The following is a 24,985-nucleotide window of genomic DNA, read 5'->3' as shown; positions in this document are numbered from 1 at the left end:
GAATTGGGTAGGCTAAATTGTCTGTAGTGTATTTGTGTGAATGAGTGTGTAAGGATGAGTTGCAGCTGGAAGGGCATCTGCTGCGTAAAACATGTGCTGGATAAGTTGGCGGTTCATTTCGCTGCGGCGACCCCAGAATAATAAAGGGACTAAGCCGACAAAAAAAATTAATGAATGATTGATACAGAATTATAGTTGAACAGGAGCCACAGAATTGTATTTAATTACTTTATTTACTCACAACATATACAATTTATGCAAAAAAAAAAATTAAAAAAAGATTAAAAAAAATAATAAACATTCTTAGAATTTTCATTGTGTTTTTTTTTTTGTTTAAATGTATACAGTTCTACAAATCTATAAACAAGATTATTTTTACTTACCCCACTAGTGGATAACATACTGTAGCTTGTTTTAAGGTAAAACTCCTAATGCCTAGTTCAGACTGCGTGATTTTATTCCTGATTTTGGCTCGCCGACAGGTTTTGAGAAATCGCCGACAAATGCCTGAAATCACAGGCAAATCGGTGCCCGTGCACGTGAGTGACAATCACAAACGCGATCTGAGAGAATCGCAGATGAGTCGCCGATGCCTGTGAGATATTTGACGTGCTAAATATCTGGAGCTGTCGGCGATTCAAATCATACCGTGTGAAATTTGTTCAGTGTTTTGACTGAAAATAACATTGGCGATCGCCTACAGCCAAAGAGAGAGCAGCATTCACTTGTGTGAGTGTGTGTGTGTGTGTGTGTGTGTGTGTGTGTGTGTATATATACCTGCAGGCCAGCGGGAGGTTGGGGGAAAAGTTAAAAGCGCTCATTTTCGGTTTATTTGGACCCACGAAATGGAGGAAAAACTAGTGGAGGTTTGACAGAATGCAGGAGCGCCCGTGTCTGTTTGACGTTTCATACAGAAAGAAATTAATTTATCATTAACTTAAGTTGAGGATAAATTGCTAATTCCATTTAAATACAGGTGAGCAAATATGTAAATTTTCTACCTCATTAAGGGCTTCTTTCTCATTATGTAGTTAATAACAAAAGATATACTACGTGTTTTTGGCTGTGAGACGTAGTTTGGACGAAGTTGTCGGCAATTCTTTCTATTGTAAAGTCATGCAAAGTGAAAGTCCCTGTCGCTGATCCATCTTGCAGTGTAAACAAATCAGCGACCAAACGCCAGCCCAGATAGTCATGCAGTGTGAAAACGACTACTGTGAAAATCATGCAGTCTGAACTCGGCATAACTTTGACTTAATTCTTCTGAAGTTGAAATTAAAACAATATTTTGACTTGATCTAAGAATTGTTAGGTATGGACTAGAAACGAGACAAGGTAATGTAAGAAAAGCATTTTTTTGGATTGCAATTATTTAATTTCTGTACCTGGATACTGTAAGGCTCCTCAGAAAACCATCAAATAGTGCTATTCAAGCTATCGTGTGAAACTGTACATCATTTCACATTAAAAAATAGCGAAATATCAGAATTTTCCAATATTGTGTAAAGCAATATTTTACATTTTGTGATGGGCCTTTATAGCACACATGACATAAATGTAAGAATATTCTCACCGCGATGATTTCCTCCTTGCGCGGGTCGATGACGCGGATCTTCTTGTCCTTGCAGGCGGTGCAGATGAGGCTGCCGTTGCGGTTCCAGCAGACGCTGTAGATGATGTCCGGATGATGGTCCTCCAGAGTGATCATAGACTCCCCCGTCCCCACGTTCCAGATGATGATCATATTATCACAGCCTGAGTGGAAAAAAAAATAAATAAATAAATCACCATGTCTGAAGTCTATGACAGATACTGGAGCAGTCTTTTATCTATTTAGGCTGACTGATTCATTGATCAGAGCATCTGGATGAGTGCCGAAAAAGAACAATAATATCATATTGAGATTTGCAAAAATAATTTGAATATCTGTTTGATTGTATGTATATATATATATATATATATATATATATATATATATATATATATATATATATATATATATATATATATATATATATATGTATAATTTTTTTTTCTCAGAGTATTCTTGATTCTCTAAAGAGATTGCCTAAAGAGATGTTAAATCATTTACCGTACAGTCATTCTTTACTATATATATATATATATATATATATATATATATATATATATATATATATTTTTTTTTTTTATATTCTATACTATATTTTGTATTCTCTGTCAAATTATATGCTAACCAAAACTGGCCTTTGAGGAGATATATTCTGCATACTAATAAGGCATTTTGCAGAAAGGGCTCTCATGGACAAGAAATATGCAGCAGAAACAATTAAAATAACATTTGTCTTTCGCTTCTGATTTCCTGTGTAACCATTTATGAAAACATATTGGAGCCTTAGGAGGTCTCTAAGCATGTGCATTTAACTGGTTCAGTTCTTCTGTGGAGAAAAGGGGAACTACAGACGGTGCAGAAAAGCGGACGAAGACAACCCGCCTTCTTCTTCTGTGAATATAAACTTGGTGTTTAGTCCTAAGAAACACTCAGAGAGCCTGATGTGTTTTCTTGGATAGCATTGTATAACCAATAGGACACATTTGGGTGACCCAGGGCCCTAATCGAATTATTCATTTGTACTTAATAAATTGCTAATATTTTTGAAATTGATCTCTGCCTCCTGAGTTTGTATTGAACTCGCATGGAATAATAGAACACTTATACCAACAATTGTCAAAGTTCAGTCTTTTCTATCCTGTCAAATGTTGAAATTCATTTGTTTAGTGAATAAAATAACGATTTATAGAGGCAAGCTAAAAACTATCATGTCTAAAATCTATATCACAGATATTGAGCAGTTTTTATCTATTTAAGTTTTTTTTTTTTGATAGGCATTGATTAGGGCATCTATTCTAGATGATTGCCGAAACCTTTCATACCTGCACTGAGGAGGACGTTGCGTGCAGTAGGATGCCAGGTAACAACTCCCACTCTTTTTGAATGACCCTCCAGAACCACCACTGGCTCTGACATGGAAGTCACCAACCCGTTCTCTGGGATCTGCCACACCTGACAACAACAATTAACACATCTTAATTTTTACCCCTTGTAATTTGTTGTAATTAAGTGATGTGGTGTGTATTGTTAACTATGGTTGTTATTTGAGTTGCCAGAAATGCAAATATTATTATTGTCATTAGTATTAGTATTATTATCAATGACAATTATTATTATTATTATTATTACTAGTAGTAGTAGTAGTAGTAGTAGTAGTAGTAGTAGTAGTAGTATCAATATTAATAATAAAAATAATAATAAACAACAACAATATTAGTAACAAGTAAATAAATAAATAAATAAATAATTGTTAAGTTATTTTAAAATAATAAAATAGTTATTATTATAATATTATTATTATTGTTATCATCATCATCATCATCATCAATATTAAATTTTTATCATTAGTAATAATAATAAGTAAATGAATAATAAAAACAAATATATATTAAGTTATTTTACAAATAGTAAAATATTTATTATTAATAACTATTATTATTATCATTAATAATAATAATAATTATTATTATTATGACAAGAAAAATAAAAATAATTTTTTATCAATAAAAATAGGCATTATTATTATCTTTATTTAATGCAATTACTTTGTAATGCCTTTGTAATCCCAACACACGCACGCACACAAACACGCACGCACACGCACACACACACACACACACACACACTAAATCACTAAATCACTATATCATAAGAGCAGTTTATCAATTGCATTATGATCCCAAAATTTGATGAAAAACAACATCAAGTTGGACATTTATAATAATCATGAAGCTCCAGAAGGTGGCAGCAGAGGACAAATAAAGTAGCGATTTATCACTCAGCAAGAAAACAAGAAACACAAAGTATAGTGTTGTACATTTAGCTTTATATAGTAGAAACACTGTACTCTCATGTGATTTAGAACTTCTTAGAGCCTCTCTTTGACTTCAACTCTTCCTCTACGTGTTCATTTTCAGCATTTATTCAACAGCTCTTTGAAATAATTCATTACGATAGGACAATTACTGCATGAAATCGTCTGAATTGTGTATTTATCAACATCAATATCATCATCACAATCATAACTGATGAAAATACCTCCAGCATGGACACCTTTTAGCCAAAAACAAAAATTCTGTCTTTATAGTCATCCTCAAATGGTGACAAACTAAATCAGAGTATTTTTTTTCCTTCTTCTGAACATAAAAGATTTGAAATCGGTAGCTATTGACTGCCATATAATAGTAGTTTTTTTTTTTTTTTTTTACCTACTATGTCCTATGTCCTAACATTAACGAACATTCTTCATAATGTCACATTTTGTGTTCTATAGAAGTAAGGGTAACACTTTACCTTATAATGTTGTATTGGATAATGTTAGGTAATGTATTTACTAACATTGAATTTTTTGTGACCGAGAAAGAAAATTAAAATTGAGTACATTTTCTTTTTGGATGGATGATCAATGATTATACTTTAAATGTTATAAACCTGAGAGGGAAGAATGACAGACTGTACCGTGCAACTCAACATTACACACTGCTGTTTTTCTATTCTATGGCCAAATAAGGGCTAACAGAGTGATAAATGGATAGAGAGCCAACAAGACTGACCTCACAACTATAAAATAGTAACCGCAGATTCAATGACTTCAGGCTGGGCTTAAACTAATGTAAAACAGTGGAGAAGAGCAGGCCTCCAGATTTGCTGTGTTCACATGACAGAATCTATTAAAGAAATCTCAAATCCAAACATCAATAAACAAGCTTCAGAATGACCGCAGGGGTTGCAGAACACATCAAAAATACAGCACAATAACGTTGTCTGGTTTATTGCAGGACAAAATGAAAACATCCTGAGCTGCACAGTAACGTGAGAGTAACGGAACAACTGAGGCAGAGTAACATGTAAAAGCAAAGGTGTTATTTAGGAAGTTGGATTTCATTCTCAATTATAACATGCTATACTGAATAAAACACTTAGATTTCCTTTTACAAATAAATTTAGTTTAAAAATATGCATTACATTTTACAAAAAACATTTTATAATATTTTAAAGTATTCATATTTTAATATTCATCTATTACTATATACTGTAGGTATTACTTTATTTATAAAAGAAAGCTGTTTTCTACATCTAACCATTACCCCATCCACCTACCCATCAATCCATCCACCCATTCATCCACCTATCCATTCATCAATCCATCCACCTACCTATCCATCCACCCACTCATCCACCTACCTATCCATCCATCCAACCCACCTACCTATCCATCCATCCATCCACCTACCTATCCATCCATCCATCCATCCATCCATCCAATCCACCTACCTATCCATCCATCCATCCATCCATCCACCTATCCAACCATCCACCTACCTATCCATCCATCCATCCATCCATCCATCCACCTACCTATCCATCCATCCATCCAATCCACCTACCTATCCATCCATCCATCCATCCATCCATCCATCCATCCATCCATCCACCTATCCAACCATCCACCTACCTATCCATCCATCCATCCATCCATCCACCTATCTATAGATCCATCCATCCATCCATCCATCCATCCATCCATCCATCCATCCAGACCCATCCAACCACCTACCTATTCATCCATCCACCTACATATGTATAAATCCATTCATCCATCCACCTATCCACCTATCCATCCATCCATCCATCCATCTATCCATCCAACAAACCATACATCCACCTACCCAGACATCCACACACCCACCCATCTACCTATCCATCCATCCGCTTATCCATACATGCATCCATCCACCTACCTACCTATCCATCCATCTACCCATCCATCCATCCATCCATCCATCCATCCATCCATCCATCCATCAAACCATCCTTTTACCCATACAGCCACACACCCATCCATCTTAATAGAAGATAACCAAATCAAACCATTTTAGTGGACTAACTTAAACAGATTAATTATTCACCTTCAGGATAACGATGTGAGCTAGCAAAATAAACATTGTAAATTTTTATTTCAAGCAGACTTTAAAATACTATTATATCAAACACTATAATTATTCTCTCTATTTTTATTAATGAAAATAAACACTGCAATCAAACGTTTAATAACCTATATTAAATTTGATAGTTTTCTAACACAAAAAGCTTGTAAAACCACTTTCAGAAGTCTAAAATGAAGAAAAAAATGTTGACATACCATGACGGTGCAGTCTTCAGATCCACTAGCGATGACCTGGTCATTATGAGGGCACCAGTCGATGTCCAGAACAGGGCCGGTGTGACCACATACTGTAGGGTAGGCCTTGTCTATACGACCCGTCTGCAAACAGAGACAAAGCCTAATATCAGATTAAATATGAAAGCATTCAGTTCTTTTGGTAAGAGAAATGAGATCTAACAATGCCAGCAAATGTCTGTGTAGCACCAAAACAAACACTTACAGCCTGGCCTGCATTCGTGAAATCAGGAGGGGGTCAAAAAGCCATTCATTTCCAAATGTTCAAACAATAGCTCATCCGGTCATTCAGCGCAAACAGAAGAAACATTTACACACGACAGCTGATTTATAATAAAAACAGATTGCGGCTTTTGTTCTTGCATCTCTGTTTTCAAAAGCAGAGACAGAAGTGCGTGTGCGACAGGCCCTTGACCCTTTCATTAGGAGTGAAAGGTCACACGGAGGTTCAGGCAGAGTGTGAGAAAACCCATAAATGAGGAGGTTTTACTAAACAGCCACAGAAAAATTTAAAAGAGACTACATAGAAATTCTCAGATTCTGAGGAGCGGATTTATAGTTACATTGTTTGATTAAAATGTAATTCATGTTTAAATAAAACTTTTATTTGGAAACTAGTTATGACATTTCATACAACTGTAAAAATACTTAAAAGATTCATAAAAGTAAAGTCAATATTTCATGAAATAACCATAGGCTGCATCTGACATCACCTACTACTCAGTAGGTACAGCATTTGAACTAGAATTTACTACTCGACTGTTAGAAAAGTATGTTCAATTCAGTACAGCTGCCTTTCCCCTGCACACCACATTCAGACACGACTGTCGCAATATGGCCCTTTGTGGCAGTCACAAAGAATTTTTCAGTTTTGTTGGGCACCATGGGAGAGAAGATGAGTCTTGTGTTGTCAGAAATGAAGGAGTGCAAAAGCAAGAGCCTTATTTCTCTGTGCGTTCACCATGGTTAAATTAATAAATGAATGACTACTAGAAACTCATAAACCGCTAACATTTTTGGTGGGAATGTGGAGAAAACAAAACAAAACAATATTTTTTATTACTCATTTATGATTAGTTTATATATATATATATATATATATATATATATATATATATATATATATATATATATATATATATATATATATATATATATATAAACTTTTTTCTGGTTCAAAAAAAAATTACGAAAAAAACTACTCTTTCCTCATCTCAAGCACACGAACCTGCTTGTACAACATTGGAATACATCAATCCGCTCGTGCCGTCACACCCACTAGTTGCAGGAGTTCAAATATTTTAACGAATCCGCAGCTCAAATCAGATCCGGCTTTTAAACATACAGAGATGATCTGAATTTTACGCAGCTCCCGGACTACTCTCCATTGAAAATCAACGACTTCTGGTCTGTCGCTTGTCATGTGCAGTGAAAAGGCAACTTATGAATGAGAGTAGTATGAATGGAACTCTAATATACTACAGCTGCCGTTTTTGTCATGATCATGTGACCTACACGGTTGCATCGCTACACTCTTATTCATGAATTCTCCCTGGGGGCATGAGGGGATAGCGTAGTGTGCATCGGGCACACACTTCAGAATCTCATCGGAAGTAGTAAGTCATTCGGTTACTTCTATGAATTCGCACATACTACTGCATACTACTCGCATACTGTTTTTAGTGTACTATATAGTATGGAAGTATATGATTTCAGACACAGCCATGCTGTGCAATAATTCAAAAGAAATGAAATGATCTAACCAGTTTCCTTTTCCTAAACACATTCATAATGAATAAACATTTTTTGGAAAATTTGGAAGAAAATATCCTCAGACCTTTACAGAGTAAAAACAAAACATTAACATTTTACAAACCCATACCTAGTAAGTCCAGAAAAAAACAAAACTTGTAACTACATGAAAATTTAGTAAAGATCTAAAGAAATGTTTGCTATTGTTAAAAATATAGTGAAAGCAAAATTCTCCTACGAGAGTGATTATAGCGCCTACCGATGGTGAATGTGGTTCATGGCAGGTATTATTTGGTAGTTAGGTAATTTATTTCAATAATTTGGCAACCATCAAACGTCATCAGACAAACGGTTTGAATTTCCGCTTAGTAAAAAAAAAACATTAAGTGTTCCAATTGGGACAACACTACATACATATACTATGCTGTTGAGTAAGTGTATAAGGTCATAGTGTATAGTGTGCCATTTGGGACGCAGTTATAGCCAAAATTCCCAACCACATTCAATGCATGTTTGTATATGAAAAGCAGCATTATTCCTCAATCTGAGTGCTTTATGTAATAGCATTATACAATGCAGATGCCTGGAGACCGAACATTTCCCTCTCTCTGGCACACAGCAAACAAAGCAGCCAAATAAAGGCCCAGCTGTGGTCTCATGCCAAGTCAGCTGACTTCCTGATGACATCAGTCCCCTCTGCCCTTCAGGTCACGACCTCTGACCTCTGCACAGGCCTGAGAGATCATCAGGTGTCATCTGATCACATTGTGCAGTGTGCAGAAGTCCAGCACACAAACACACACTTTTGTTCACGCCGCGCCTGCTGCTGCTTTGCCTATGGTGTGACGACATCACTGAAAGCACAATCACTGGCAGGCACTGCTCCCTATTTCTCAAGCATGGAGTATCAGCTGAAGTTTACTTCACTGGCAAAATATGCTCATTCTGAACATAGTGCAAAGGAAATTCCAGTTATGAAGAGTTTGAGGTTCGACAGCCAAGCATAATTGTGTGAAGGTCGGTGCACATCAAGCTGACATCAAACAGCTAGCACAGATGAAATCAAACTGTGTTCCCAACTCATGTCTGTTTTAGTCTGGACCAAAATGCCATCTTCCCCGAATACACCAAATAGAAGAAAGCAAACTTAAACAAGATTATGTGTCTTTCTTGACTTGTGGGTGGCAATGTCAGTTTTCTTTTACAACAGGTAACTGGAACTTCTAACAAAATAAAGCAGCATTTAATACTATCATCACAGTAATTGTCATTCACCACGGAGGGATTTGCTGCTGTAAATATGTCTGACAATCTAATAATCCATATTATTTGCAAATATTTGAGAAATGAAGGTAATTACATCCTGCCTCTTTGTGTTCATTATTGACCTGAATCGTTTAATTGCTAGGTCACACTCGTGCTCTGATTCCTAGCTGAATAACAGTCAGAGCGTTCTCTTCAGTCAACAACCAGACACTGATTCTATATTCCTGATCAGGTCAACAAGCTCCATTGTTATCCTGCCGAGAGGCGACATGTGGAATACACTAGAGCAGATAGCCGGAACGATGCTGCCTGATGGACCTACTGTACAAAGCCAAACGGCTGACCAACAACTCGGTGTGTCCCAGCCCCAAATACATATCATCTAAATACATGCATTATGGCCATGTTTCTTAACTGGTGAAAAGTGGGTCGCAGAAGCATTTTTGAGTGGGTCATTGAGCAATGCATGGCTTGATCTTAAAAGATGTCTGTAAAAATGTTAATGCTTCTGTTCTGTCAGACACAATTTATGTGCGAGCGAAAAATATGTTCTAAACGTACAAAATTTACTTTGTGGTGGCACTTTACAACATTCTATACTTTTTCTAGGAATTCTATAGACCTTATTGTTCAATGTGGAAGTGCGCTAATTTTTCCGATTGTTTTCGAACTTCCGATTCAATTGCCTATGGGAAAAATGACTATGAGTTATTGTCAGAAAACGGTCAACTTGCTCTACACACAAGTGTTTGCATGACAATACAGACAAAGCAGAATAATATAAGAAGAAAATATAAAGTTTACAACATCAAGCAGCAGAACTAGCTGTTTTTAACGCCTAAAAATGAATGGAAGTGAATGAGACCGGAAGTCTTGAGCCAAAAAGATTCAAATTGCTGCGTTTGCTTTTATGTGAAGAACAAGCAGCAACCTCCCGCTCTCGCTTGTGAAGTAAATACGGAAGTAACTGAAACTGCAATTCATCAAAAATCCGCTAGTCCTGGTTCCATAATAGAGAACATTTCTTTTGAGCCCACTGTTAAAATGGCCAACTTCACAGCAGAAAGAAAGTGTTTACAGTCAGTCTGGTACAAAGAACGATTTTGGTTCATGACAACTGTGAGGGGTTGAATTTTTTTAGAACTCATCCACTTCCTTTATATTAAGTCTGTGTAATTAAGGGCGTGGTCACTTGAGTAACAGCTAGGTCTCACTGTTCGTAGTCACTTCACCTTAGCCGATTCCGGCTAATTAGCCGCTTAACTTGGCAAATACATCGTATTTTTGTTTTGTTTGTGTCTTTTTGTGTCTTTACACAGTTCCCTCTTTTCTTTTGTAATTATTTCTTACAATTATCAGATGATATGGCATGCTGTGCACTTAATTGTGCTCACAAACTATTCACGTGGCCTCCATTTCCCATGTGAATTATACTCTTATACCATCTCTATAAATTTATTTGTTTTATTTAAAATAATTTATCATTTATATTTTTCTTTACAACTGTAATGCACTTCAGAATCTGACAGATTGATTAGCTGTAGGCTCTAGAATAGTCATCTGAAACAATACCATACAGTGTTATGCCTGGATTTCATAAATAGCCGTGCATTTACTAACACAGACACTATTTGAAGTATTTGGAAGTAATTAATGTTATTGCGATTCAATGTAATACAACAGTGTTTTTTAAAATATTAAACACTCTATTGATATAATGTACAACCAAGCACATGTGGTCAGAACACAAATGAGTCGCAGGTAATAAAGTATAAAGCGTTTCTCCCATAGAAAAGTGCTAGCAGGCATCTGTAGCTCCACTCACGCTCTGCCTCTTTGGCCTTGTTTGGTTTCCCTCGGTCGATGTGATTACGCACTAACAAGATGGTAAAGGTTGGCCACACATACTTTTATCTTCTTTCGCTTCTTCAGAAACCTGTGGGTGACGTCACGGATACTACGTCCATATCTTTTACAGTCTATGGTGAAGAATAAGGTTAATAGAATGCTGGATTTCACACATTGCAGGTGACAAATATACAAATATCAAGTTGGTTAACTTATGGCCTAATGATCGTGCCATTATATTGGGCCCATGGCCAAACCAGTTGAGAACCACTGCATGAAGTATCTTTAAACAATACATATTCAAGCATTTTAAATGGATAGATAAATAAATATCGACCTTGGTGTTTAATAGAATTAAAATAATATAGTTGTGTGAAATAAGTCCATTTTATTTAAATGTAATGATTGTATTTGCATTCAGCACTAACTTAAAATCCCTGATAAACCCAAATCTTGTAGTAATTAAAAATAAGTCTCCATTTTATCAAAACGTTTTTGATTTTCCAATGACAAAGGTAAATTTCCATCTTATCTTCTTGCTAATTGATGCATCAACACTACTTTTTGCCTAAACACTTCCATCTGACCGTGTTCTCTTCGTAATGAAATTTCACTTAAGATGGTGGACTACTTTAAAGTCCACTAACGGACAAACAGAACACACCCTGGGACTCTTCAAATCCCAGCCTGTAGAAAAGGACACAACCCACCTGTGCAGGAAACCACTCTGTGTTTGCATTCCTGCTCAAGTCTGGGCACGAAATAGAAACTACTGTCTTCACAGCTATTTCAGTGAGCTAACCACCCCTCGTGTTTCTTCTGAAGGATTCTAATGGAAATAATCAAGTAAGAATGTCTGGATGACGGAGAAGCATTTCACTGAAAAAGATCATTGGAAAGAAAGGGAGATGCTAAACTGCGTAAGATGTGTTTTGACTAGAGGAAATTACCAGAAAACTCGCACACAGAACACAAAGAAGTGGCGTCACTACTATCTGAAACACTGATTAAACAATCACTACACCAACAGCTACACAAACATACTGACGGACTGGTCGTGAAACTTCACTGCCGCTTGCCAACGAAAACAGCATTCGCTGATTCAAAGTCCAGATGTGGGCAGCAGTCCGTCAACCGTCACACGTGCCCAAAAATGACTAAGATGTATGTGTTGGAATGAAACTAGTGTGATAAAGTTGCAATGTGTGATAAAGATGCAATGCTATATGTGTTGAAAAGGATGTGACGCAAATTCCTGTCAAGATGGAATGAGTGCTGTTGACATGGATCTTCATCTGATGAGAAAAAGACGTCACGTAACTACAAGTTCTTAAGTATTTCCATATTTTTAAAAAATGTGCTGTGGACAGCTTCATCTCAGCTAGCTTTCAACCTTTCTGAATTTAATAAAAAATAAATAAGAGATAAATAATATTAAATAATAATAATAATAATAATAATAATAATAATAAAAGACAAATAAACAACAAATGCAAAAAAAAAAAAAGTAATACCTCAAATTCGGCCTAAAATCAAAATCTCGATTAATTGAATATTTTTTCTCGATTAAGATTAATGAACAATTATTTTATTTATTTATACATCTTTTACCCCTTATAGTTCACTGATTGGTTTTGTACAGTAAAACTGCTCGCATATTACAAGAGATTGTTAAATGAAGGGTGCATAACTTGATTTTGAAATAATAATAAAAAAAATGAGTAACCATTATTATTTATTGATCATCAACGTTTGACAACTGAAATTAAAACACACACAGCCTAAAATGAAAATAAAAATCTTGCACTTTTCAAAACAAATTGTATCATCCTAAATGTTTTTCATATTAAAAGTATAACTCCTAACATTGTATATCCTAGAAACAATATTTTAAACAATGCATTTCTTGCATTTTCTGTAAACAAATTTTTTTTAAAGTAAATAATAATTTAAATGTAATGAAAAATATGCCGTCTCAAGGCCCAGCCCTAGAAAATACTATACATTAAAATTGGCCCCAAAAAGACAATAAAACAAAAATGCAAAAGGTCAACAACATGTAATATATAAATATAACAATATTATTAAAGCAGCATTAATTTATAGAATGAAAAGACATTTTTAACAATAAAAATACAATAAAAAAACAAACTTTTTCATAATCAATAGACCCAACCCCCTTAACAGCACTGTGTGGAATCCTGCCACAATATGTTAAATTAAATTCATTACAGGCTGATAATGTAACCTTTGTAACTTCACTAGCTAGAAGACTTATTCTTATGAACTGGAAGGGTTTTTGATTTCTTACATGCTCTTAAAATGAAAAAGATGCGGTTCACAATAAAACAAAAGCCAGAACAGTTTCAGAAAGTCTGGAGCCCTTTTCCGTTTTTTTAAGGAGACACCTATATTTTAATTGCTGTTTTTCTTCTTCTTTTCTTTGGATTATTTATTTATTTATACGTTTGTTTTTTTATGATTATTATTTTATGTTATCTTGTGTGTATATTTTTGAATATATACGTGTTATTTTACCTTATTATTTATATAGTTCTTTAGTGTATACTTATGTTTATCTGATAATTTCTTGTTTGGTGAATTATATCATAGATATCTACATGTATAAATATTATGCATATTTCATTGTCTGACCTAAAATGAACCAAAAATAGCACAAAAAAAGTGAAGAAAAAAAAAACAAGCAAAACCTAGTTGTATACATACTATTAAACAAAAAAAAAATCCATTTAAATTTAAAATATAGGTAACATTTCAACAAGTTTATTAAAAACTATGAACAATACATTTATTAAAGTATACATTCATGTTTGCTAATGTTAATGGCAATAACATTTGTAATTTTTAGTCTTTAACTCACAATGCGTTAACTAATGTTAACAAGCATAAATTTGGATTTTAATAATGAATGAGTAAATGTTAATGTATGTTTAATAAATGTTGAACAAGTACTGTTCAAGATTAGTTCCTGTTAGTAGGGATGCAACGATCAACTGATTTTACTATTAACTACGCTTTAATTCATCCCGATTAATCGTAAAGGCTTCTAAACACAGTGTTTCTGCACAGAACAAAACTGTTGCAACTACATAAAGTTATGTAAACTGTGTGCTAGTTTTAAGTTCCGAGCTTACACAATACGCACGCACACTGGATTAAAGGCTGATTTCAACTTTGGCTGAGGCTATTAAATAACGACCATTCACATTTCCCGTCTTTTCGTTAATTTCCAATGGAGGTGCACGGTTTGATTGCGCATATTGGAAGCGGCGAGAGGCACGAATTTTCTAGGTTCTAGGTTTTCTAGTATTGATGCATCATATTCTAGGCTCACCTAGTTGAAAGAATGCTGCCAGCGCACCACAAGTCACATGACAAGAATTGATTGGTCAGCTTCAGACTTGTTTAGAATCATGTATATTCCATACAATGTAATTTACTAAACTAGTAGTGTTTTTAAATTAATGAATGAATAATCATGATAACTGTGAAACCGTGACTACTCCTCAGACTATAATCGTACAATTGAAATCTATTTCAATTAATCGTCTAATCGTTGCATCCTTACATGTTAGTAAATACATTAACTAAACCTTATTGTAAAGTGTGCCCGAATTAAAATTTACACAACTTTTAAAAATTATATATATATATATATATATATATATATATATATATATATATATATATATATATATATATATATATATATATATATATATATATATAAAAGCTAAATTTAATACACGAGGGGTTAAAAAAAGGATAAAATAACATTGGTAAAATAAAAATATTTTCTTTTCAAATCCAGCAGTCATTCATCCACCACGTGCCACAAGAGAAAACAAACAGAGAACATTATTCCTCCAATGATTTTTTCACTTGTTTAACTTTGTTTAGTCATGGACGTGTGGAAGGAAGCGATTGTGGAAGTGGAGGAAGGTGATAAAAGGGCACACGACTCCTCAACAGAACCTTCCAGTAGGAACCAGTAACTCAAATCCAATGAGCGCGGAGGACCAGAGAGACACAAAAGCATAAGCCGTATAAATATATTGATCTGCTGACATTAATGCCAGCTGCTTTTTCTGGATCACTGATGCTGCAGAAGGTCAGCAGTGATCATCTGCATACAGATTATAGAATGGGCTTGCTTTATTATTTATTAACCCACGCTCATTTATGCACAGCTTGTTTTTGTTCAGGAGGTACAGAAGAATGAGCTAAATATCAAAGCAAAAGTAAAACAAATAGCCAAAGTAAAATAGAAAATGCAGATAAAGATTGATTACTAGGTTTTCCATGTTCCAAAATGCGTCAAGATGTGTGATCGTGTAAACATCTTGATGACATTTTTGCACTATGTGTTTTATCAACAGATATATTTTTATGAGTGTCTGCAGATACATATTTTCTGATTTGTGATTAACTATGTCTGGTGTTTAATAACTAATAAGAGCTATTATTAATTAATTTAGCTTTTTTGTTGTTGACAAAAATACATTTTATAATTCATTATACCATTGCGGCACATTAATTTTATTTTTTCTTCACAAACCTTTTTTTATTTTTTTAACTTATTCAGATTACATTTCCTTTTTCTTATGATTCTTATTATTAATATAATAGTAATTCAACTGATGCTTTATTCAATACACTCCATCACAAAAACTTTTATTTATATTTTACAATTTTTAACATCAAAGAGCATGTCAAATTAATTGAAAACATGAAAAAAATTCAGATATTCTTAATAACCATTAAAAACTGATTCTTTGATAAATTATGCAAACTAAGCAAATGTAATAAATAACAAATGAAAATTAGGGATGCTCATTTAGGTTAATTTTGCCAATCAACAACCGCCACTCATTAAGTGAATATTAACTGGTCAGATTAATATGAAATTATTATTAAATTTGTAAAAAAAAAAAATTATTGACATGTCTATTTTAAGTCTGACACATTAAATATTGCATTTTAAAATACTGATTTATTTTACCAAGCAAACAACACCATACATACATACCATACAGCACCTGCAGTGTTTCCAACAGCATAGAAAAACAAAAACAAAAAAATTCTACTTTACTAAAACCCAGAGAATTAGGAGGGGTCTTATTACCCAATTTCCAGTAATATTTTTGGTCTTCCCAGATAAAAAAAAAAAAAAAAAAAAAAAAATTATATATATATATATATATATATATATATATATATATATATATATATATATATATATATATATATATATATATATATATATATATATATATATATATATATATATTAAACTTGTTTCTTAAAAGAATGGATGCTCAGTGGTTGGGTATAGAACCTATGACAAGCTCCCCAAATTTGGTTTGAACTTTACCATTTATTAACAGTGTACATAAACTTGACTCTGTATTCAACATCTTTACAGTATCAAACACTCTCTTGGCATTATTAACTAAATTTTCCTTATACTTTTTCTTTAAAATCTCCTATTTCGTGTAACCCTGATCTACCCTCTGCTATTCAGAACATTGGTTTTCAATCATGGAGACTAAAGGGGATTTTGGAATTAGGTCAAATAATTGACAACAGCAACTTGAAATCGCTGTGATCACCTTATGCAGCCAAACTTAAAATAAAAAGAAAAAAAAAGATATATATATATATATATATATATATATATATATATATATATATATATATATATATATATATACACATACATACACAATTGTATTTTTTAATACTTTAAATGATACCATTAATCAGTTAAAAACGCACCCTTTCAGTTAGCGGTTAATATGAGTATCACTGACTGAGATTGCAGTTTACCTAACCATAGAAAAGTGAAATACTGTTTATTGTATCATTCGATCAAGCATTACGGTGAACAAAAACTTTACAGAAAGCTCTGCTGAACTTACATCATGAAAATTTATGTGAAATAATTATAGGTTACTAAAAGCGGAGTGGCCAATACCGTCATTGCAGCGAGGCTCACTTGTTGCATAGCAACAGTAGCAGCATCACTGCAGATCCTTCAGCCTAACACTCAATTAAAACAGCCAGTATCAGAGAAGCAGCAAATCAAACAAACACAAAGACTGGACACGGACAGAATCACAGGGACACCAAAGAAACACATCGGTTTCATCTGGTCTGCATGGAAATTTCCATGAGGACGGAGAGGCTCCAGCTGACCTGACTGAAGTGCCCTGACAGCCGACCAATCAGAACTCGTGTCATTCTATTTGTGCAACAGAAAGAGTCTGGTGGACTGAAAGAGCTGCTCAGGCACAGGTGTGTGTGGTTGGCTAACAGATATAAACCTGAAAGACAAGGAGGAGGGTAGAAAAGCTTATCGAAATAAATCAGAAAGATCAGAGAGATACTGAGGTTTGACACTTCTCTGGCATTTCTCAACTCTTGACTTCTTTTTAAAAATACACTTCCAAATTAAAAGTTTGGGGTCAATATGATTTTTAAGGTGCTTTCACATCTGTAGTTCACTTCATTTGATCCGGACCAAGGGCAACAAATGATACACTGCAGCATTTTTGCTGTCTTTGGGTCCTTTTCACACCACACTGATTTGATCCGAACCAGTTGACAAGAAAAATGCAGTCATCTGACAAAATCCACATCTCTCATTGGCCAGATGTTGTTGAACATGTTTGCTAAACTGCTTTTCGATTGGTCAGAATTCACGTGCGGGAAAATGCCAATAGAAAGGTAAACAAACCGGCAGACACAAAATGTCGATATTGACTATGGAGCTACGACTGCGCTGACTGATTGTACCCCTGCATATAGTATAATTTATAGTTTACATTGCTTTAGACCAGGGGTCGGCAACCCAAAATGTTGAAAGAGCCATATTGGACCAAAAAAAAACAAAAACAAATATGTCTGGAGCCGCAAAAAATTAAAAGCTTTATATAAGCCTTGTAATGATGGCAACACATGCTATATGTATTTATATTAGCTATATTAACCTACTAAAAAAATGACTTCGTTGGCTACAAATACATACTGAAGGGTCAATCTCCAGGGGTGTGTGTCAAGGAAAGACAGTCTCGTTTTTTCCTTTCGCAACTCACAAAATCTGCTCCCAAATGCAGTTTGCATATCAACGATCACACCTTGTAAATAATCACCGTTGAGTTAGTGATCGGGATGGGCTTCTTTGAATTCTCTCAGGGAGGGAAAATGAGAAAGCGTGCCCCGCTGAACATCTTTGGCAAAGACAGCTTGCGCTCCATGGCGCATCACACAGCCGCCGGTTTGTTTACAACAGCTACCTGCCTGGCATCCCGCCCTGCTGATAGAAACGTGTGTCGCAGGCTATGACGCAAATCTTCGTTGACAGAAATGTTGAAATTAAATATTCTACACACTTTTACAGCATTGGAAAACGTTAAGATTGTTTGTCCTCCTATAGAAACCATATTAAAACAAAAAAATATATTTACCTCCCTCATCGTTTACCATTTTCAAACATTTTTTGAAAAAGTTTCAGAGAGCCACTAGGGCAGCGCTAAAGAGCCGCAAGCGGCTCTAGAGCCGCGGGTTGCCGACCCCTGCTTTAGACAAACTATAGCTACATTTCGAGAATGAAGCGCGGCTGTAATGTGTATTATATTGTATCTTAAAGAATATACAGTGCAAGTCAGAATTATTAGCCCCCCTTTTAATTTTTTTTTTTTTTTTTTTTTAAATATTTCCCATATGATGTTTAACAGAGGAAGAAAATGTTTACAGTTTGTCTGATAATGTTTTTTTTCCTTCTGGATAAAGTCTTATTTGATTTATTTCTGCCAGAATAAAAGCTATTTTAATTTTTGAAAAGAAAAAAAACATTTCTAAAGGTCAAAATTATTAGCTCCTTTAAGCTATATATTTTCTTTGATAGTCTACAGAACAAACCGTCATTAAATAATAACTTGCCTAATTAACCTAACCTGAAAAAGTTAACCTAATTAACATAGTTAAGCTTTTAAAAGTCACCAAGCTGTATAGACATGTCTTGACAAATCTCCAGTCAATACTATTTACTGTCATCAGGGCAAAGATAAAACAAATCAGTCATTAGAATTAAGTTATTAAAACTATTACCTTTAGAAATATTGAAAACTACCCATCCATTAAACAGAAATTAGGGAAAAAAATAAACAGGGGCAAATAATTCTGACTTCAACTGTATATCTATTTTTACAAACAAACTCATTTTAATATCTATCTTTACAAACTTTATAATACTCATAAAAATATAAACAACAATTAAAAGATGAAAAGAAATCCCCTAATGACCACAGTGAACTTCTCACATTGAACAAAAATTCCCTTCTCACTGGCCTTCTTTTCTTTCCCGCGTCTATCAGGGAATCTATTGGACACAAGCTCTGAGCTTCAGCCAATGGAGAGCAGCGAGGAAACAGCTCTGGAAGGCTGACAGGCGGGAGCTCAGGATGACCATATAAGGTAAAAATCTGCAGTCAGCCGCCGTGAACTCAGCCAGTGCATCATGAACAGTAGGGGGCTCTGAATTACAGACGGACACATCCAAAAACCTACATCTGTCCATGTGGCGGCACAGGATGTATGGAGGTAAAGAGACTCAGAGGTAAAGAGTCCCAAACTCACTTCCTTCCTCTGTGCCTCTTTTTTCACTGTTTCTTTCTGTCCTCTTGTTTGACGCTCCTGTTTTTGCTCAGTTCTGTGACAGCAGGATTGAATTGAGTCTCTGCAGTTCTGAGGCAGGAATCCCAATGTGTCCAACATATGGTTGGAACAATACTAAATGTTTTGGCTTCAGTGTGACACTGAATGAATGAAGTAAGCAACAAATAAACAGCTTTGATTGACTAATGATTTTCATAACAGGGATGAAGTATCAATTTCATTTCATTTAAGGGATAGTTGTTTTGTTTTAAAACACTTTGAATTTTACTCATTATACATTATTAAATTTTTTTTAAATATTTAAATTCTAGATTTACAAACATTTTGACATATATTTTTTTTTTAATTTGTGGCTAAGAAATAGCTATTGACTTTTTTTGTTGGGGCCAGTGTAAATATTGGCAGGGCAAATAAAAATCTAAACCACTGGTCCGATTGGGCCAGTAAAAAAAAAAAAATCCTTAGCATTGAACCCTCACTATAAACAAAAACACACTAAAAAACAAAAACGAAAAAACTAAAACACAAAAAGAAATACTAAAAACACAAATGGCAAAAGCAAAAAAAAAAGCAAAAAAAAAAAAAAAAAAAAACACAACCCAAAAACGACACACTAAAAGAACACTAAGACAAATATGACACAAGACAAAAATGACATTAAAAAACTAAATTGACATAACAAAAACGACATATTAAAGAGAACAAAAACAAACTTCATACTAAGAAACAAAAATCACACACAAACAAAAGACACAAAACTAGATCAAAAGAAAATCATGCAGCTAGGGGTGTGTGACCAAAATTATTTTAAATATTGTTTTTTTCACTGCAATAATATATTTCTTTATTTATGTAGTTATCCTTAAATATCTTTTAAAAAAAGTTTAAATAAACTTAAATGCTTCAGAAAGAAAAAAGGACATCACTTTTTTATTTTATTTGTAAGCTGCAAATAAATGTAATGCACAATTCTGGATATTTACTAATTTTATCAAACTTTTTGGCTGAGCGGATGGCGATTTCTCTTTTGACCTTCATAGTTGCGTAAAAAAAAAAACTCTTAAATATTTTAAGCTCTTCCACTTTAAACCACTTCCAAAGTAGCTGAAAAAAGACTTTCTCATTACCTTCCAAGTACACAGACAATACGGGCTAGACTTATTCAATATTTCTGTACCGCATCATACAAAGGATAAGCGTTCATGACAGAAAAATTTAGCATGCAATTTTATTACATCTTATCTAGACTCACAATGACACACTTAGTGCTTCAGTCATACATCAGTCGGATCAATTACAAACGTCTCTTCCGTTTGAAGTGCTTTACTAATGATAAACAGTTATAATCAACATCAGTCATCCAAAAGCTGAACTTCAAGCATTCCATAAGCATGATCAACAGAAGAATTAATTAACTGATCAGGTATAACAATCTAAATTGAAATCTTCTCACAAGGGCTGTGCAACTAATCGAAATTCACATTTGATTGTGGCCTCCAGCAATTATAAAAGAACAGCCTCTATTCCAGTAGTCTGCATTCATTCTTCTGTAAGGTTCAGTTTCCAATGGGACATGCTTCATTTATTAAAGAGTATTAGATGTATTTGTGTTTTTAAAAACATGAAAGAAAACTTTTGCTGTCTGTGCATGCACTCAGCCTCAGAGACGAGTAGAACACACACACATGTAAAATTGTTGTTTACCTGAAGGCGTGTGCCTAAATGGTCAAATACATGCAAAATGTGTCAAAATACAATGCTTAGTCATGATTGACAAACACTCATTTGTTATGTAAAAAATGAGCACTGTTCAGAATGAAAATGCTTGTGTATCTGTAAATAAAACATCCCTTAAAGTGACAGCGCACTATAGTTCTGTTGTCGACTATGCTAATCATTATTAATTAAATAACAATATAATTTAGAATTTAGAAAAATAAATAAATAAAATAAAATCACTCAAAGCTCTTGACTCAAGGACTTTAGTTGCTTTAATAAGAAGTTTAATTCCTACAGTGAATACTACGCTTGACCTTTTCAAATGTACGTTCTAAATACTGAAGAAAAAAAAATCCCTAAAAAAATGGACATTAAATTACAAAAATATACAGTGAAATAACAGATATTAAATTACATAAATTTCCTTAAAATTAAATTTCTAATACATTTCTGCAATTAAAAAAAAAAAAAATTTTACAGAAAAAAAATCTGCAATTTAACGGCTGTTATTTTTATTTTTATTTTTCCCCCGGGAGCTTTTTTTTTTTTTTAACGGAAAATTACAGATCTTTTTTTTAACAGTGTTCTATTTACCCTCCTACATGAATTTTTTTCATGATTGTTATTTAGCTGTTGAGTTCCCATGGTGATGCGTCAAGTTTATCCTGTGATGCACAGCATCCACAATAAGTTATTTATATATTGTGTTTTGCTTATCCCCCTTGCTGCAAATATTGTCAAATGTCCTAATTATAAAGTAAAACATGGCACTGCCATATTTGGTCTACGTTGCTGCTGAAAACAGACCTGCTGAATTAACAAGTCCTTTCTAAATAATTTTCTTCCAAAACACATAAAAGTGGCTGTTCAACTGTACGAGGAATAGGGTAAATGTTCACGTAACATACACGGTGTGTATCTTACGTAAAAGAACATCATCCAGTTATGTTGTAAAATATTTATTATTGCCATCTCCATAGACATCAGCGTGTATTTTACAAACCTTAGATGTTATGTTTTGCTAGTAGTTATGTGTATTAGAATGTCCGAAACCTAAAATAAACGTTGTGAATAAATATTGTGTTTTACGATAATCACAGTGCATCTTTTTCTATGCCTCAGTGAAGGCAATCAGATTTTAATTTAGCAGCTGATGACATGCGTTCTGAATGCTCTAATCACACCGGTGTGATCGTAGGCATGAAAGGGTTAAAACATAACTTTCCCATTCTGCTTTGGTATTGAGAATTGTGAAATTTCATAATCTTTGACATGTATAGGTGTAATATCAGACTTACTCGCAAGGGGAAATAATAATAATAAGTAAATCAAAAATATTTTGGTCATGAAGCCCACTGATAATAGTTTTAAATAATCGCAATTACAATTCTGACCAAAATATTCAAGACTAGGGCTGCAATGAATCTTTTCAGCAATGGACGCATCACAGGATATGCAATGTTGAGCTGGGATTATAGTTGATCTGAATATACATAGTAACAACCGATTACAGATGAAATTTGTGGAGTCATTGTAAAGTATAACCATAAGAGAATGAAACTTTATAGTTTACATGCGTTTTAAAGGCTTTTCAAGAGAGTTTAAAGCATTCAAATGCAATTTTACAACATTTGTAGTTTCAGTGAAGAATAATTTTACTGAGTTATTAATACAATGAAGACTATACAGTGTTATTTTAGATTTCAGTATTCAATTTCTGTACCTAAATACTGTTTGACTTGCAAAAAAACTTATATCATTGTTTATTTTACTTTTTGCTTTGCTCTATTGTAATTATTCTTGCTTACAATAAACAACATGTTTATTGTTTTTATACCCGATTCACACCTTTACAAATTCACCCCAAACAATCTGAATTGCACATTTTCCCAAATAATGCTATTCAAGCCACCTGGTGAAATTGTATTCATATGGCAATATGTAGGTCAGAAAAGCTAAATATCACAATCATATTTGTTCCAATATCGTACAGCACTAATCAAGATTATAATTTTGTTTATCTATAATAGAGCAGAACTACTTCTCACTAAACAACTTTAAACATACAGTTTCCTGTGGCATGGCTCCCATTTTATGCTCTAATACACCGTATATCAGGGGTGATCAGGCAGAAGAAATGAAAACTGTTCACTGTGAATGGGAATCAGGAATGTAAGGTCTGCATAGGGCTACAACCATCCATTTCCCAGCACTTCCTTTATATGTTAATGAGAAAACCCAACGGGAGTGAAGGGGAAGGCATTCAAAAGAAAGACACACAACATGTGATTAGTTCAACACCTGATGGTCTCTTGAGGGGGAAAACAATAGCCGCGTTTCCACTGTCGCGCCTAAAGCGAGCGAGCCAGGGCGAGCCAAGGCCAGTGGCGTTTCCACTGTCACTTCCGGGGCCTAATCGGGCCAAAGCGGGGCTTTCTCGGGGCCAACGGCCAGCCTTTTTCGGCCCGCCGAATACCTTGGGCCAAGGAGGGCCAGCCGGGGCTTCGGGGCGGAGTGAAAGGAGAGGCGGGCACAGTTTTCCGATCGCACTCGAGTACATGCGCCAAACACATAAATAAATAAGGGAAAGAAAACATCTGGAACAAATTATAGGCTGGGGTCTTTTTTTGCATATGATCGCCCTTAAGTTTCTCCTTTAAATGTAAGGCTGTTGCATAAAATGATCTTTCTTTGCTGCATCTTTGATGTTTCAATAACGCATAATAATCTTTACACCATATTAAAGACACAGCAGACAGTAAAGGTTTTCAAGAGGTTTTGTCAAGTTTAATGCTGTGTGTGTTTTTGCGCGTTTAGATGCCTGTGTATGTGTGTGAGACCGAAAAAAGCGCTCCATTCATAGCTCTGTTGATGCCGCGAGCGGCTTTTTTCTTTTATTTTTATTGTTTTAATTTATTTTGGAGATAATACACTATATGAATACAACAGTAAGACATTAAACTTTCAACAAATTTCATGTCCACTTTTGTAGGCTCAAAACAATAGGTGTCATATCTAGATAAAATAGCCCTATATTGAAATAATTTAAAGAATTACAAATATTAGATAGGCCTATAATAAAATCACATTAAATAAATAAACCAATATAAAACTAACAAAAGCTATAGCTATACTATATCAAACTGTTTCAAATTTATATTAAACTTTCATTTTTCAAAAGCCTCTTTGAAAAAAAGATTTTAGATATTTTCTAAAAAAATAAAAATAAATAAACACCGGAAAATGTTTTAAATATTATTTATAAAGTATTTGGATACGATGAAATTAATCAAATCATGCAAACAGAACATTTTCGGGGTGAGTGAAAGCAGAAATAGGCGACCTTTTTTTCTGTCTGCAGCCGCGCAGCACTTTTTTGACGGAGAAAAACTGCAAGTTCAAAATGTGTTCTGTGTCCTCAAACTAGT

General features: G+C 34.2%; 2 protein-coding genes across 3 annotated transcripts in view; both read right to left on the bottom strand.

Annotated features, from left to right (window-relative positions):
• Nucleotides 1-24,985, bottom strand: part of sgsm1a (small G protein signaling modulator 1a) — a 766,057-nt gene that overhangs the window by 271,394 nt on the left and 469,678 nt on the right. The window lies entirely within an intron of this gene.
• coro1ca (coronin, actin binding protein, 1Ca) overlaps nt 1-24,985 on the bottom strand; it is a 105,754-nt gene that overhangs the window by 20,000 nt on the left and 60,769 nt on the right. For both annotated transcript variants that reach the window (XR_015489943.1, NM_201295.1), the window contains 3 exon segments: nt 6,234-6,356; nt 2,914-3,043; nt 1,574-1,755 (listed from right to left, as the gene is read on the bottom strand). Coding sequence is in view for 1 of the 2 variants with exons in the window: in NM_201295.1 (NP_958452.1) it covers nt 1,574-1,755; nt 2,914-3,043; nt 6,234-6,356 (435 nt within the window). In the remaining variant the exon portion in view is untranslated.

This window comes from Danio rerio, chromosome 5, assembly GCF_052040795.2.
Source record: "Danio rerio strain M-AB ecotype USA chromosome 5, GRCz13ab, whole genome shotgun sequence".
NCBI classification, from domain to species: domain Eukaryota; kingdom Metazoa; phylum Chordata; class Actinopteri; order Cypriniformes; family Danionidae; genus Danio; species Danio rerio.
The sequence above is the reverse complement of the archived record's forward strand: the minus strand, read 5'-3'. Positions and strand labels throughout refer to the sequence as shown.